The sequence below is a fragment of the Pecten maximus genome, chromosome 7, assembly GCF_902652985.1.
Source record: "Pecten maximus chromosome 7, xPecMax1.1, whole genome shotgun sequence".
In the NCBI taxonomy this organism is placed as follows: Eukaryota; Metazoa; Mollusca; class Bivalvia; order Pectinida; family Pectinidae; genus Pecten; species Pecten maximus.
In genome coordinates, this window is record NC_047021.1 from 319,256 (window position 1) to 335,991 (window position 16,736).

At 38.6% G+C, this 16,736-nt stretch overlaps 1 protein-coding gene across 2 annotated transcripts in view; it reads right to left on the reverse strand.

Moving 5' to 3' along the window:
* LOC117331264 (betaine--homocysteine S-methyltransferase 1-like) overlaps positions 1-9,683 on the reverse strand; it is a 34,248-nt gene extending 24,565 nt beyond the window's left edge. The window contains exon 1 of one of the 2 annotated variants that reach the window (XM_033889863.1): positions 9,656-9,683. In XM_033889863.1, coding sequence (XP_033745754.1) covers positions 9,656-9,668 — 13 coding nt within the window. In that variant the 5' untranslated portion in view covers positions 9,669-9,683. Of the gene's footprint in view, positions 1-8,327; positions 8,426-9,655 lie in introns of those variants that run through there. The other variant, XM_033889862.1, reaches the window with a different exon arrangement.
* Positions 9,684-16,736: the final 7,053 nt, after the last annotated feature.

Genomic DNA, 16,736 nt, shown 5'->3' on the forward strand with positions numbered 1-16,736 from the left:
GTTAAAGGTTGTTCTGCATTGTTATCACAGCTAGATGAAATTGTAGCTGGACGTGAATCGAAAGACACCATTCTGTGGGCTGATGAACTACTCGAGACATTCAGAAAGGCCCAGGCAGCCTTATCCCACAGTCGCACTATTACGCTACCTCGCCAAAATGACCAGCTCTGGATCGTTACTGATGGAGCTGTGAGAAACCCCGGACGCGACAATCGAACAGAACTTGCTGGGTATTTCAGTGCTAAGCTACGCGGTAACCAAGCAACCTGGATGCCTTGTGAAATTGAGGCTTTATCTATCGCTTCGGCTGTCAAGCACTTTAGTCCATATATAATTCAGTCATCCTTGAAACCATGTGTTCTTACAGACAGCAAGCCGTGTGTCCAGGCTTTTGAGAAGCTGTGTCGAGGTGAATTTTCAGCCAGTCCTAGAGTCACCACATTTCTGTCGACAGCTAGCCGTTTCCAGGTATCCATCCAGCATGTGTCTGGATCAGCCATTCTGCCATCGGATTTCGCTAGCCGTAATGCCCCGGAGTGCGACTTTCCTACATGTCAGATCTGCACGTTTGTTAACTTAGAGAGTGGCGCCGTAGTTCGAACCGTGAACATGAATGAAATTCTGGACGGATCCACAAAGTTGCCATTCACAAGCCGCTCCGCTTGGTTGAACATACAATCTGAATGCTCCGATTTGCGTCGCACATGTGCCCATCTACGACAGGGAACACGCCCCTCTAAGAAACTTACTAACATAAAAGATGTCAAGCGTTATCTTAATGTTGCATCCCTTTCTAAAGATGGCTTGCTTGTCGTGAAGTCGACTACCCCATTCTGTGCGTCGAAGGATCGAATCATCATTCCGCGGCAGGTGCTTGATGGTCTGTTAACTTCGTTACACATCAAACTTGAGCATCCTACCTGTCATCAGCTTAAGACGGTTGTCCATCGTTATTTCTTTGCCTTGGATATGGATACAGCTATACAGCGGGTTACTGACACCTGCCATCAGTGCGCGTCGCTCAAGAAAGCTCCTTCCTTTGCCCTCGAGCAGACTTCACAAGACCCACCTGTATCTGTCGGGTGCATGTTCGCAGCAGACGTTGTCAAACGGGAAAGGCAACTTATTTTGGTTGTCCGCGAGTGTGTCACATCATACACGGCTACATCTCTACTTGAGAACGAACAGCGTGAGACTCTACGAGATGCACTTATACGTCTTTGCATTGAGCTTCATCCTCTTGATGGACCATATGCAGTTATACGCACTGACCCCGCTCCCGGTTTCAAAGCTCTTGTCAAGGACGATTTGCTACGGAAATACAGGTTGACATTGGAATTGGGAAACCCTAAGAACGTAAACAAAAACCCAGTCGCGGAACGTGCAATACAAGAACTCGAGGATGAGATCTTACGTCAAGATCCAATGTGTCGCGCGGTAACCCCTCTTGTCCTTTCACTTGCCACATCTCGGATGAATACGCGCATCCGGAGTCGCGGGCTATCTGCACGAGAAATGTGGACCCAGCGAGACCAGTTCATGAACAGACAAATCCCTATTAGTGACCAGGACTTAATTATGTCACAATATGACCGCAGACTGTCCAATCACCTGTCTAGTCAGCACGCCAAGGCTCCAAATGGGCGTGTACCAACTGTTCCTTCTATCCAGGTTGGTGATCTGGTTTATCTTTACGCGGATCGTAATAAGTCATCAGCTCGCGACAGGTATTTGGTGTCAAAGCTTGATGGTTTGTGGTGCCAGATACAGAAATTTGTTGGTAACCAGTTACGTGCCAACTCCTACAGAGTGAAGAAGTCTGACTGTTACAAAGTAACTGAGTGTGGCACAACTCGTAGCTCTAGGGATACTCCCACTGAAGACCTAAGCGTTGATGATGATGATGATGATAACAACTCAGTCGTACCTATTGCAGCACCTCCAACCCCAACTCCAGACATTCCAGTTGTCATCTCGATGCCACCCCCGGATACCAGCTCTCGGCCGTGTTGTGATGATCTAAAGGGATCAGGGATGAGCCCAGAATCTATTACCAGCGATGATGTTTCCCCTAGTTCTTGTAGTTTGGACAATCAGACCAGTCGTCCGAGACGCCAAAAGACTGTGCCAAAACGTTATGATGACTATATCCTTTATTAGCGTTAAATGTTAGTGTTCAGCGTGGTCCAGTTGTCTTTATTCGCTAGACATATTGTGCTAACGACTTTAGTTATTACCTTGTGCAGAAAGTAAATATACCGTTCAGTAAACTTGTAAAAGATGTTTAAAAAAAACTTTTAAGTTTGCACCCTTCCATAATGTGCAGGACTTTTATTGTATTGAAAAAGGGTGGCGCCAACATAAATATGTTGTGTAATGTTAATTGTTGCATTCCGGAATTCCGGACCCGGATCCGGCTTTATATGTATCATGTTTATTGTACTCTCTCTTGTTTCCGCCTTGCTGTGAGTAAAAGCCTATCGTTGTGTCAGTGACTTGTTTTGTGGTGATTAACCTTACTGGCGTAGATTAAACATTCTCCGATACATTAAAACTAAAGTAAGCCGTAAAACACTAATCAAAATTTATATAGCATTTATTAGGCCAATTTTGGAATATGCAGACATAGTATGGGATAACTGCACTCAACAATCTGAGGAACTCCTAGAATCCGTCCAGTTAGAAGCAGCCAGAATCATAACAGGGCTAAGATCAGGGACTTCACACAATACACTTTATAATGAACTTGGTTGGGAAACTCTATCATCAAGAAGAAATAAACATAAACACATAATAATGTACAAAATAATGAATGGGCTGTCACCTGACTACTTACAGAATGTCCTAATTCCTTTTATTAACAATCAAAATAACAATCCTCACAATCTCAGACAAACAAGACTCTTTAATCCACCAATCTGCAGGACTAACAACTATTTTGACAGTTTCTTTCCTCTAATGTGTCGCACTGCAAACACTGAAAATGATATATTTAACTCCCCCTCTATTACAACCTTCAAACACAAACTAAACAACAATACTGTTACTGATAGTGAATCAGCTTTAATTTTTAAGTCTGATGGTGATAGAAGAGCAAATATTATCTTATGCCAACTTAGAAATTTTTGCAGTAATTTAAATTTTGATCTGTTTAAAGACCACTTAACTAACAACCCTTATTGTACTTGTTCCTTTGAATATGAATCAGTTCATCATTATTTTCTTGAGTGTCCAAAATATATCGATCTTAGACGTACACTTTTAAATTCTGTCAATACTTATGGAAATCATAATCATACTGATGTAAATATCTTTCTCAGGGGTTGTCCTGGTTGTGATGGAGTTATAAACAAGCAGATACTTAAAGATGTATATTTATTTATTGGTAAATCCAGGCGTTTTAATCTTTACATGATCTAACTACATAAATATAGTCTTTGACTTATATTGCATTTTGCATTTTGCACCTGTTCTCCCTGTTTCTTATATGACTAAGACATTGAATGTCTGTGGCTGAGCATGTTTGGTTTTGTCTAGATGTCTTTTGTCTGTCTTTGTTTTCTGTGTTTGTTTTGTTTACCAGTCTGTCTTGTCTTGTTCTCACAGTGTAAATACATATATGCAAACTATCATATTTATATATTGGTACTAGCTATTGGTAACACTACCTTGTGCATAAAAGCACATGGACTTTTGGGTCAGTGTTTACTTTATGGCTTACAGTACATAATAAACTTCCTTGTATATTTATGTATATATGAAATATGAATATCATTATCTTAATGTGTCCTGAATGTGTGTGAAGTGTGGATGAATATTTATGTTATTCCTTTTAATTAAACACTGAGTTGCCTCCCTTTATTCATATAATAATGTATATATGTTATGTTCTTTCTTTTTTCTTTCCTTGTAATTTTTCATTTCAAATATACCGGTAAATATAAAATAATTAACATATATAATTGATATCTTTAAATTTCACATAATTACATTGTCCATTTATCCTGCCATCTACATTATGGAGAGAATTTACATAGGCATAGCCTGTTATTCAATCCAATTGACTATATTCCATCATTTTTGTCAATAAAATTTGTTGAAATGAAATGAAGAAGAAGAAGAAGAAGAAGAAGAAGAAGAAGAAGGAGTAGTCTCGAGACCTGATCCCGATAAATAACTGTTGTAATATTACCATGGATAACCACATGAGGTGTTTTCATACCTTAAAATATCTCTACCCATACCATAACAGACCCTCCCCCGAATCTGTCGTTTTCCATCACGTAAGCGTCAGAATATCGCTCGCCACTACGTCGATATACACGGTGTCGTCCATTTGACATATAAAGCGTAAAGCGACACTAGTCAGTGAACAACACGTGTCTCCAATGGGCCAAACGAAACCGATCAGGTACATGTGCAGGCAGCCACTGCATGCGACTTTGGCGTCGGACAAGTATAGAGACGTCGCGGCTTTTAATGAAACTCCTGCAACCGGTTCCTAACCGTTCTTGGACACATTGGCCGACTATGAGTGCCGACAACTTGACGTGCCGTCGATTACGGAGGTGCGAGAGACGTATGCCTCTACCTTGATGTCGGGACGTAATACGTCCGCTCTTGGTACGGTCATCAAACGTTGCGAATACCCCTGCATTGATTAATGACATTATAACAAAATTTTCATCAGTAAATATAATACCCCTCACCCAGTGCCCTTAACATTTGATCAGTTGATTAATGCCGACCAACTTTGATTCATCATGACATAAGTTATTCTCGCTAAAAAGATAAAATATTTGACCTTGTCAGACAGCACAACGACAGATTTCTATATTATTGATCCAAACCCCTGTCTCCGATACGATGCACTAATGAAAACGAAACACAACCTGTATATCCTTATTCCGATGTCAATACCATACCTAACCATCAACGTTATTGGTTTATGTTGTTTATGATCATTCAAGGATCTTATAAGTAGACCATCGTCCGCACAATCCTCTATATTTCCAGTTTACAAAAGGAGATAGATAGGTTTGTAGAAAACCGGGAGCCTTACCTACATATTGTCCAATTTCCCCTTGACAGAATGCCAGACAATCCCGGCTCAGCATTGCAATCTTCTAAAACGTGATGGGGCAGAGTAATGAGTTTCACATCCCATTTTCCACTCTGTACACTACAATGGCCTATTCCAATCTGACGGAACGCCTTCCGTATCATGACATGAGAGCTACCTTTTCCAAGATAGGCGAAATGCAATACATGGATATTGTTTTGAACTATACTGGAACAAATTTCGTGTAACAAGCTAATGAGGCAAAGATTAGATATACCAACCAAGGAAATGTGATCATCTTTCTTCGAACAAACCATATAATTATAATTATCTTTCTTCGAACATTATATTTCATATCTTTGTTAGAATGATCTGCCTAGCATTTGGCAAACTTGCGTACAAGGCCGACCTCAAGACGAGTAACAACGCCAATATGTTTTAATGCTTATGTTAATCAAGCCAGAATGAATATCGACCAATATCAGCGACTGATGGTCATGAAGATGAAGGGTCCAGGCCGACCCTGGGGACTGATAGTCATGACGATGAAGGGTCCAGGCCGACCCTTGGGACTGATTCTTGTCCGACTGCAAGGTTAAGGTAAGTATAGGGCACTAACAGCCCTTCAAGGGAGTGGTCAACCTCGAGGACAGACAGCCCCTTAGCGTCAAGGTTAAAACTAACCTTGAATCAAAATCACTATGATAATTTAACGGTATGTGTAATCAGTAGGTTCTACAAATACGCGCCTCACGCGCATATTCGATTTTATTATTACATTATACATGTATTATCTTTATTCAAGATGTCAAACTTAACATGTGTATTCAGTAAAAATATAGAGAAGAAAAAAGAAAAAGAAAACTAACCTTGAGGAAGATAGTCCACCTTGGCTAGATCAAAATTACGTTAAAATGACACCCTCGGTATTCATTATAAGAGCAGAGGAGGTAAATACTCTGAGACAAAAATCTATCCTGCTTATGAAAAAAAAATATTATGAATATGCTTACAATCGGTGAAAATATTCTGTCGAATGCTCTCCGTTTCCTCCGAAAACACAAGCTATTTCCCCAATTTTGAAAGAATCCATTGGATGGTGGCACCGTAATTTTCATGAAGTTTAGCTGCCGGGACACCTCGAGATTAACAATCAACGGAGATATTCAGAAATTAATATATAAATTTAGCGTTAGTTCTTCGCATCTAGGTGTGCTCTGTCAACGCACAGGGTGTGTGGTTTTGGAGGAAACAGAGGATGATAATACATTCTACTTGTATACGAGATGTTAATGAAAGAAAAACCATCCATCTTTACATCGGTCATAAGCATACTTTTTCTACACTCAACAAAAGTCTTTTTTCTTACCGACAAACGTAGCGGGGTTTTACTTTCTGGCAGAGAGTAATTACCACACTTATCCATATAATTCATATAATGAAACTCGGGATGTCTTCTATTCCGGAGAAGGTCAAAATACATGAAGACTGTACCAACTACAAGGTTACTGACTATCCTCGGGAACGGAAAATCATGCATCTATAATGCCAACTTGAACGTTACAATTACTTTAAGTATTCCAGCCTGTCAGATCTTTGTGAGGCAAATCATAATAGAATTAGAAAGACTCTTTTTTAATTATTAGACATAGTTCTTTGTTTTAAACATAATTTTTAATTGCACACTGGTGTAACCGTCACCTAGCCAAGCCTATAGATAGTGGATAGCTATTACACTGGACATGCTATTCCTGAAGAGATTGCAGTCCCAAGATAAGGCCTCCGTTTACATACTTTACCCAATGAGAAAGACGGAAGCCAGTTAGGGTCACAGCGAAAAAATATATTATGTCGTAAAAACGACATAGTATCTCGTAATAACGACTTAGCTATGTCGTAATAACGACTTAGTATCTCGTAATAACGACTTAGCTATGTCGTAATAACGACTTAGTATCTCGTAATAACGACTTAGCTATGTCGTAATAACGACTAAGTATCTCGTAATAACATAGCTAAGTCGTTATTACGAGATACTATGTCGTTATTAATATATTTTTTCGCTGTGACCCTAACTGGCTTCCGTAGAAAGAGCACCTGCGCACAAAATTTTGAGATCTTCCTGGCTAAAGACTACAAAACATTACATACTTACTATTCAGTGTACGAACCCTTCAATACTTCTGACAGGTTTGTAGTTATCGGATCTGAATTTCTGCATCTTTTCTCAAAACAGTCAAACCTCTTCGTCAATATAGTGATAGCAAGTGCCATGGAGCAAACTGATGCGAGATGGACAATATATAAAGCAACATTATATGAACTTACACATTCTGTTACACGATATCAATTCAAATTTCGGTCTGTAATTCCTCAAATTGATAATTTGCTCCGGTATGGGGAAACAACAATTTATAATTAAGTTCTATTACTCTCTGTAATATAATCAAAATAAGTGGCAGCATAAGTCGTTTACGTATGGACAGATCGTAGATGTCCTCCCTGTAAAATGCCAGCGAAACACTTACATTTCGATATTGGTCAGAACTAAGCTGTCAATTATTTTGATGTATTTTGTTTTAATGTAACTTCCTGTTTATCTTTAGATAGGGATATTAATACCCACAAGGATATACGAATGATGTATAAGCTTTAGGCAATCAGCCGTATGCAATGTACAGTTCAAATCGATAATTATTAAATTAACTGCGTGCTGTTCGATTTCGCCAAATATGTAGTAGATACTGAAGCATGTATAGGTAGAAATATATTTTAGGCCGTGTCAGGTCTCGGACTCAATAAGTATAACGCTTGGTGTTCCGGTGGGACTCCCAAGGAAATTCGTATGCTTGTTCCCTTTGTAAATGTTTCGAGCCAACTTATGTATATTCATTTAATTGTGAAGAACTGGAATACAACTTTCATGTCGGTATTATTTTTCATCTCCATCATTACATTCAACCAAACTTTGGAATCCACCCTGTGATAAACGGAAGCATGCTGTATACGTTACAGACATGTGTTGATGCAAAGCAAACGAAACCGTTCATTTCGCAATATCACTGATTCTCTAAATTCACACCAAAATAATCACTCTTTCTGAGTAAAAAAGAAAATACACCTATATAGTACAGAAATTGTTCTAATTGCACAATGAGCTAATTTGTAAATGGTTTGACGAAGCAATATAGAACTATTCTGCTTGATTTGGGTTCGTATACAAGGTCTAATTAAAGTCTGTGTTTTATATAATTTGATGTCCTACCTTTTGTCGACATTTCTCGTTCTGTCGGTCTTAAGTCACTCTCACGTGTACATGTACTGTGTCGACAACACAACAAAGGAAAAACTGCATCGCTTATCATCGTGAGAGTATACAAACCTGTAGCAGCATGAGCTGTCATTGTAGTTGTATCGTGACAATAAATACAGATATTGTTTAACTAGATATCCCTGCTGTACTTCGATTTCAAGTCACCAACGTTGACTACCATTAAACTACCTAACAGTGTATTTTGATCAAACGAGTTTCGACGTGAGACACAAAAAGTATGCTATGTGTTTTTCCTCATTGACCACGTATGAGTTCGTGTGTTTGACATGATCGTAGAAATGTAAAATCCTGACAGGTACTACATTTCATAGGTAGAGATACAATGCTCGGTGTTCCGGTGGGACTCCCCAGGAAATGTGTATGCTTGTTACCTTTGTAAATTTTCTAGCCAGCTTATGTATATTTATTTTATGGAGAACTGGAATACAATTCAACTTTCTTGTCGGTATTATTTTTCATCTCCATCATTACATTCAACCAAACTTTGGAATCCATCCCGTGATAAACGGAAGCATGCTGTATACGTTACAGACAGGTGTTGATGCATTGCACACAAAACCGTTCATTTCGCAATATCACTGAATCTCAATATTCACACCAAAATAACATTACAACCACGAAATAAACATTCTTCCTGAATACAAAAAGAACATATATCTATATAGTACAGACCTTGTTCTAATTTCACTATTAACTAATTTATAAATGGTTTGTTGAAGCAATAGAGATCTTAAATTGACTTCCCAAATCCAAATTTTAACCCCAAAATAAAATAGAATAAAATATTATTCTCGTAACCACAGGGATTGTTGAGATGTCTATATTACCATGCAAATACATTTGATGTTTGTTTGGGAAAAAGCTAATTTCCAGAGTCACTGATCTAACAATTCTGACTGACATTCCGTAAATGAAGGATGTGTTTAGATGTCTGTTATGTGAACTATGTACCTTTTTGTTATAGTTGGACGTATACTTTTTGAGCAACAAATCTTAACGCAAGACTTGTCACGACCGGAAAAATAACATCTTAGTCTCACTTTCGCGTTTTATGGTCGCAGGCCAGACAGAACTTCTGCTCACGATCAAACATGCTACTGTAGTTCACCAAATCTTACAGAAATCTCCTAAATAGACTATAGATGAACACCAGATGCTTGTCAGAATACTTGTTTTTTGTTGATTCACTATTTTGCTTGATTTTGGTTCGTATACAAGGTCTAATTAAATTCTGTGTTTTATTTAATTTGATGTCCTACCTTTTGTCGACATTTCTGGTTCTGTCGGTCTTAGGTCACTCTCACATGTACATGTACTGTGTCGACGACACAACAAAGGAAAAACTGCATCGCTTATCATCGTGAGAATATACAAACCTGTAGCAGCATGAGCTGTCATTGTAGGTGTATCGTGCCAATAAATACAGATATTGTTTAACTAGATATCCCTGCTGTACTTCGATTTTTTCGATTCACCAACGTTAACTATTAATCAAACGTGTTTCGACATGAGACACAAAAAATATGCTTTGTATTTGCCCTCATTGACCACGAATGAGTTGTTGTTTTTGACATGATCGTAGAAATGTACCATCCTAGATCGTGAGCGATTGAGGGCCTCTTCCGACATGATGTATACTGACAGGTTCCACATATGGTGCAGATGTTTACTTCCGACGTTTTGCCGGGCTCCTTGTGTGTTTTGTTATTGTATCTCCTAGATTTCTGCTGAATCCTAGAATCGATTTTATCCCAGTTTTCTATATTGTTAAGTATTTTACGTACACGATGGATTTGATACATGTTCAGCTCTCGGGATCTTTTGCATGTAGATAATATCGGAATTATAGACAAATACAAAACACAACTTCAATCTAGATGTTGACATATTGTATATCCCCGTTCTATATCACGACTTATTTGCTATTTGATGGACGCGATACCAGCAAGCCTAGGATATATTCGTTACTTGGACACCGTACCAGCTAGTCTAAGATATAGTTGTAGCTTGGTGGACACCGTACCAGCTAGTGTAAGATATAGTTGTACCTTGGTGGACGCCGTACTAGCTAGTGTAGTGTATAGTTGTACCTTGGTGGACGCCGTACTAGCTAGTGTAGGATATAATTGTAGCTTGGTGGACGCCGTACTAGCTAGTGTAAGATATAGTTGTACCTTGGTGGACGCCGTACTAGCTACTGTAGGATATAGTTATAGTTTGGTGGACGCCGTACTACCTAGTGTAGGATATAGTTGTAGTTTGGTGGACGCCGTACTAGCTAGTGTAGTATATAGTTATAGCTTGGTGGACGCCGTACCAGCTAGTGTAGGATATAAATGTACCTTGGTGGACGCCGTACAAGCTAGTGTAGGATATAGTTGTAGTTTGGTGGACGCCGTACTAGCTAGTGTAGGATATAGTTGTAGTTTGGTGGACGCCGTACTAGCTACTGTAGGATATAGTTATAGTTTGGTGGACGCCGTACTAGCTAGTGTAGGATACAGTTGTACCTTGGTGGACGCCGTACTACCTAGTGTAGGATAAAGTTGTACCTTGGTGGACGCCGTACTAGCTAGTGTAGGATATAGTTGTAGTTTGGTGGACGCCGTACTAGCTAGTGTAGGATATAGTTATAGTTTGGTGGACGCCGTACTAGCTAGTGTAGGATATAGTTGTACCTTGGTGGACGCCGTACTACCTAGTGTAGGATATAGTTGTACCTTGGTGGACGCCGTACTAGCTACTGTAGGATATAGTTATAGTTTGGTGGACGCCGTACTACCTAGTGTAGGATATAGTTGTAGTTTGGTGGACGCCGTACTAGCTAGTGTAGTATATAGTTATAGCTTGGTGGACGCCGTACCAGCTAGTGTAGGATATAAATGTACCTTGGTGGACGCCGTACAAGCTAGTGTAGGATATAGTTGTAGTTTGGTGGACGCCGTACTAGCTAGTGTAGGATATAGTTGTAGTTTGGTGGACGCCGTACTAGCTACTGTAGGATATAGTTATAGTTTGGTGGACGCCGTACTAGCTAGTGTAGGATACAGTTGTACCTTGGTGGACGCCGTACTACATTGTACCTAGTGTAGGATACAGTTGTACCTTGGTGGACGCCGTACTAGCTAGTGTAGGATATAAATGTACCTTGGTGGACGCCGTACTAGCTAGTGTAGGATACAGTTGTACCTTGGTGGACGCCGTACTAGAGAGTGTAGGATATAGTTGTACCTTGGTGGACGCCGTACTAGAGAGTGTAGGATATAGTTGTACCTTGGTGGACGTCGTACTAGCTAGTGTAGGATATAGTTATAGTTTGGTGGACGCCGTACTAGCTACTGTAGGATATAGTTATAACTTGGTGGACGCCGTACTAGCTAGTGTAGTATATAGGTATAGTTTGGTGGACGCCGTACTAGCTAGTGTAGGATATAGTTGTAGTTTGGTGGACACTGTAACAGCTAGTCTAAGATATAGTTGTAGCTTGGTGGACGCCGTACCAGCTAGTGTAGAATATAGTTGTACCTTGGTGGACGCCGTACTAGCTAGTGTATGATATAGTTGTACCTTGGTGGACGCCGTACTAGCTAGTGTAGGATATAGTTGTAGCTTGGTGGACGCCGTACTAGCTAGTGTAGGATATAGTTGTAGCTTGGTGGACGCCGTACTAGCTAGTGTAGGTTATAGTTGTAGTTTGGTGGACACTGTAACAGCTAGTCTAAGATATAGTTGTAGCTTGGTGGACGCCGTACTAGATAGTGTAGATTATAGCTGTAGCTTGGTGGACGCCGTACTAGCTAGTGTATGATATAGTTGTACCTTGGTGGACGCCGTACTAGCTAGTGTAGGATATAGTTGTACCTTGGTGGACGCCGTACTAGCTAGTGTAGGATATAGTTGTACCTTGGTGGACGTCGTACTAGCTAGTGTAGGATAAAGTTGTACCTTGGTGGACGCCGTACTAGCTAGTGTAAGATATAGTTGTAGTTTGGTGGACGCCGTACTAGATAGTGTAGATTATAGCTGTAGCTTGGTGGACGCCGTACTAGCTAGTGTATGATATAGTTGTACCTTGGTGGACGCCGTACTAGCTAGTGTAGGATATAGTTGTACCTTGGTGGACGCCGTACTAGCTATTGTAGGATATAGTTGTACCTTGGTGGACGTCGTACTAGCTAGTGTAGGATAAAGTTGTACCTTGGTGGACGCCGTACTAGCTAGTGTAAGATATAGTTGTACCTTGGTGGACACCGTAACAGCTAGTGTAGGATATAGTTGTACCTTGGTGGACACCGTAACAGCTAGTGTAAGATATAGTTGTACCTTGGTGGACACCGTAACAGCTAGTGTAAGATATAGTTGTACCTTGGTGGACACCGTAACAGCTAGTGTAAGATATAGTTGTACCTTGGTGGACACCGTAACAGCTAGTGTAGGATATAGTTATAACTTGGTGGACACCGTAACAGCTAGTGTAGGATATAGTTATACCTTGGTGGACACCGTAACAGCTAGCGTAGAATATAGTTATAACTTGGTGGACGCCGTGCCATATATCTGTTTAATCCTCTACACCAGATTTGATGTAAATGGTTATAAAACGGACCAATAATCAAACTACTGAACATCCTGAAATGCTTATATCTTACATCTTATATCTTATATCTTATATCTTACATCTTACATCTTATATCTTACATCTTATATCTTATATCTTACATCTTATATCTTATATATCTTATATCTTATATCTTATATCTTATATCTTACATCTTATATCTTATATCTTACATCTTACATCTTATATCTTATATCTTACATCTTACATCTTATATCTTATATCTTACAGAAAAAAACTGTTACACACTAGTAGCCCTTTAATTACAATTAAGTATTTTTAGTGGAAGGTAAGTATTTTTACAGATAAGTCTGTTTATTTGTCGATTTTTCCTATCGAATTTATGCTGGATAAGAACCATATTGTTAGCAAACTCACAAACTAAAATCAAACAGTTAATATGTTTGTACTCCAGATCTTATTTCTTTTTGTCTACTGTGAACTTATTTATGTCTGTGTAATCTTGAAAATGGGCCAAGGTCAAATGTACTTAAAGAAACGTTAAAGACATTCATCTGATCATGTTGTTGTAAGCACATCAACTGCATCAAATACGGAAACGTAACAAGGAGGATTCGATCAAATGCTGCTTATAAAGCTACATGTCACGTCATTTAAAAGCAAGAAGAAAGATATTTTGTATTTAAATGTCGCAGAGGAAAACATCATAATTAGAGCCTACAAAGCTTAAGGAGACCGAGAAGACCTGTTACATATAAAACACTGTCCACTAATGGATGGTGACTGTAGTAACGAGCCATGTCACTAGGGTCATTCCCATCAATTAGCCACGGAAATGGCCATTATAATCCAAATTTGAATAGAACTCACACAGAACTAGCTGCCATTTTGCGGAATCAGCTAAATCAAACACACGATAGGTAAATATTACACTCGAAGGCTGAAAACGCGACCTTCCTTTATTTTCTTGATTTCCGAGAAGGCTTAAAAGACATTTTCCCAGATGTCGATTTCGATAGGCTCTTAGAATGTAGATACCCGCCATTCCGAAAGCCAAGTAGTACAATTCCGTTGCAAAAATGTCCCGCTTTGGGATACATTTTGAGAAATTTGACAAGACTTAGTGTTCACAATAACATATCACATGAATGAAACAAATCTGCAGTATCAAATCGAAGAATCAAATTAAATTTGAACATCATGTTTTATTTATTGTTTTTTTTTTTTTTTTTTTTTCAGCTGAAGATAGCCATGATAGAATAGAATACCATGTACATTCATGGCTTGTCCAAACTTTGTATGTATCTGTAGTCGTGTAACGTTCATACCCACATTATCTGTCTCCGCATAGCTCCGATATAACCGGGTTAAACGAGTAGAAATAGATAAGACCGACGATACAACCTGTATCATGAACCAATTGCTCAATAGGTATATACTAAATGTTGAAGCCATGATATGAGCTACTTTTGTTCATGTAAATTTGATGTTTGTTTTAAGGGTCATCTATACAGCAAAATAACGTTGAATTTCAAACACGAATAAATATCTTTTAAAAATGCACAAAATAGTCACGTAATATACCAAAATGTTTGAAAATGTACTTTCTTAAAATCAACCAATAATTTCCTGTAGATGCTAACAGAGTTATTTTGTGGTAAGGAGCAGCATGGAATAATTTTAAGTCATAAACATGACCAAACTTGAAAAATAGCCAAACTGTTTTGACTTTGAAATGCAAATGGCGGCTGTAAATAATATTACACAAATAAGGCATAACGGGGGGCATTTCAATCTATAAAAATGCTCCTATGTCAATCTTTAAGACATCTGATCATAGTAAGAGGACCTTTTTAAAATTGTTTGATTGGTGAGTTTGGGGCCTAACCCTACAGAAATATGCATATTTTACCCCCACCTCAATGATTGAATACTTTTTTTCTAAAATTAGTCTTCTTGCCATGTCAAGAGTCCTTTATATTGTCTAATAAGAGCATCTTCGATGTTTAAAATACCTCTCCTAATATGCCATATTTGAGTGATTTCATTCATTACCGCCATTTGCATTTCAAGGTCAAAATGTCAAAATAAATAACAGTGTTTATACATTTAATAAAGTCAAATTTGGCCAAATCGAATGCTCCGATATATATTGTTCTTTAGACTCTTGTGAGCAATAAGACATGGGTATTGTATGCAATATATGCTATACAAATGAGTTTATTATGTCCCCCTGAAATATACATTTTTGCAGGTTTTGTTGAAATCTACTAACAGCTTAACAAATGGTTAGCCATGATACATACTAAAAGTTAAACAAGTTACTTCTGTCAAACTGCACCATAGTAGGCATTTAGGCTAGTAAAATATCACAGTTTTGACTTGATTTGCTGTTTAGATGCTCCTTAGATGTCTTCAGAGATGTGTTATGAGTCAAAAATGGCTCCTCCTCCAAGTACCTCATGGGATATGATGGAGGCGAGGCATTCTTTGAAATAAAGAACCGGGGGAGGCTAAGAGGGTATCACATAGCATATTCCTTTAAGAAGGCATATTTTGTTGATAACAAACCCCATCAGAATGGAAAGTGCAAACAGAACACAATGCATCTAGCCATTGACAATATCGGTGGGTAGATACCCCTCTTAGCCTCGGGCTATTTAGTTTAAAGAATGCCCCTCCTCCATCATATCCTATGGGTTACTTGAAGGAGTGGTCATTCTTTTACACTAAGCCCTCGGCTTACGAGGGTATCACACAGCACGGTCAAAGCACTATCAACAAAATAAAACAACAGTGTTACATAAACTTCAACATTTTAATAAACTGAAAATCACTTCTGTGGAAATTAAGACACTGACATCTGAGCCATTCGGTGACGACTTGGTTAACAGGTAACCACTGAAGTCCATCTTGTCACAACAATGTCTCACACATGTCTATGTGTGACTATATTACAACAATGTCCCTTACATGTCTATGTGTGGCTATATTACAACAATGTCCCTTACATGTCTATGTGTGGCTATATTACAACAATGTCTCATACATGTCTATGTGTGGCTATATTACAACAATGTCTCACACATGTCTATGTGTGACTATATTACAACAATGTCTCACACATGTGTATGTGTGACTATATTACAACAATGTCTCATACATGTCTATGTGTGGCTATATTACAACAATGTCTCACACATGTCTATGTGTGACTATATTACAACAATGTCTCACACATGTGTATGTGTGACTATATTACAACAATGTCTCATACATATCTATGTGTGACTATATTACAACAATGTTCCTTACATGTCTATGTGTGGCTATATTACAACAATGTCTCACACATGTGTATGTGTGACTATATTACAACAATGTCTCACACATGTCTATGTGTGACTATATTACAACAATGTCTCACACATGTGTATATGTGGCTATATTACAACAATGTCTCACACATGTCTATGTGTGGCTATATTACAACAATGTCCCTTACATGTCTATGTGTGACTATATTACAACAATGTCCCTTACATGTCTATGTGTGGCTATATTACAACAATGTACCTTATATGTCTATGTGTGGTTATATTACAACAATGTCTCACACATGTCTATGTGTGGCTATATTACAACAATGTTCCTTACATGTCTATGTGTGGCTATATTACAACAATGTCTCACACATGTCTATGTGTGGCTATATTACAACAATGTCTCACACATGTCTATGTATGGCTATATTACAACAA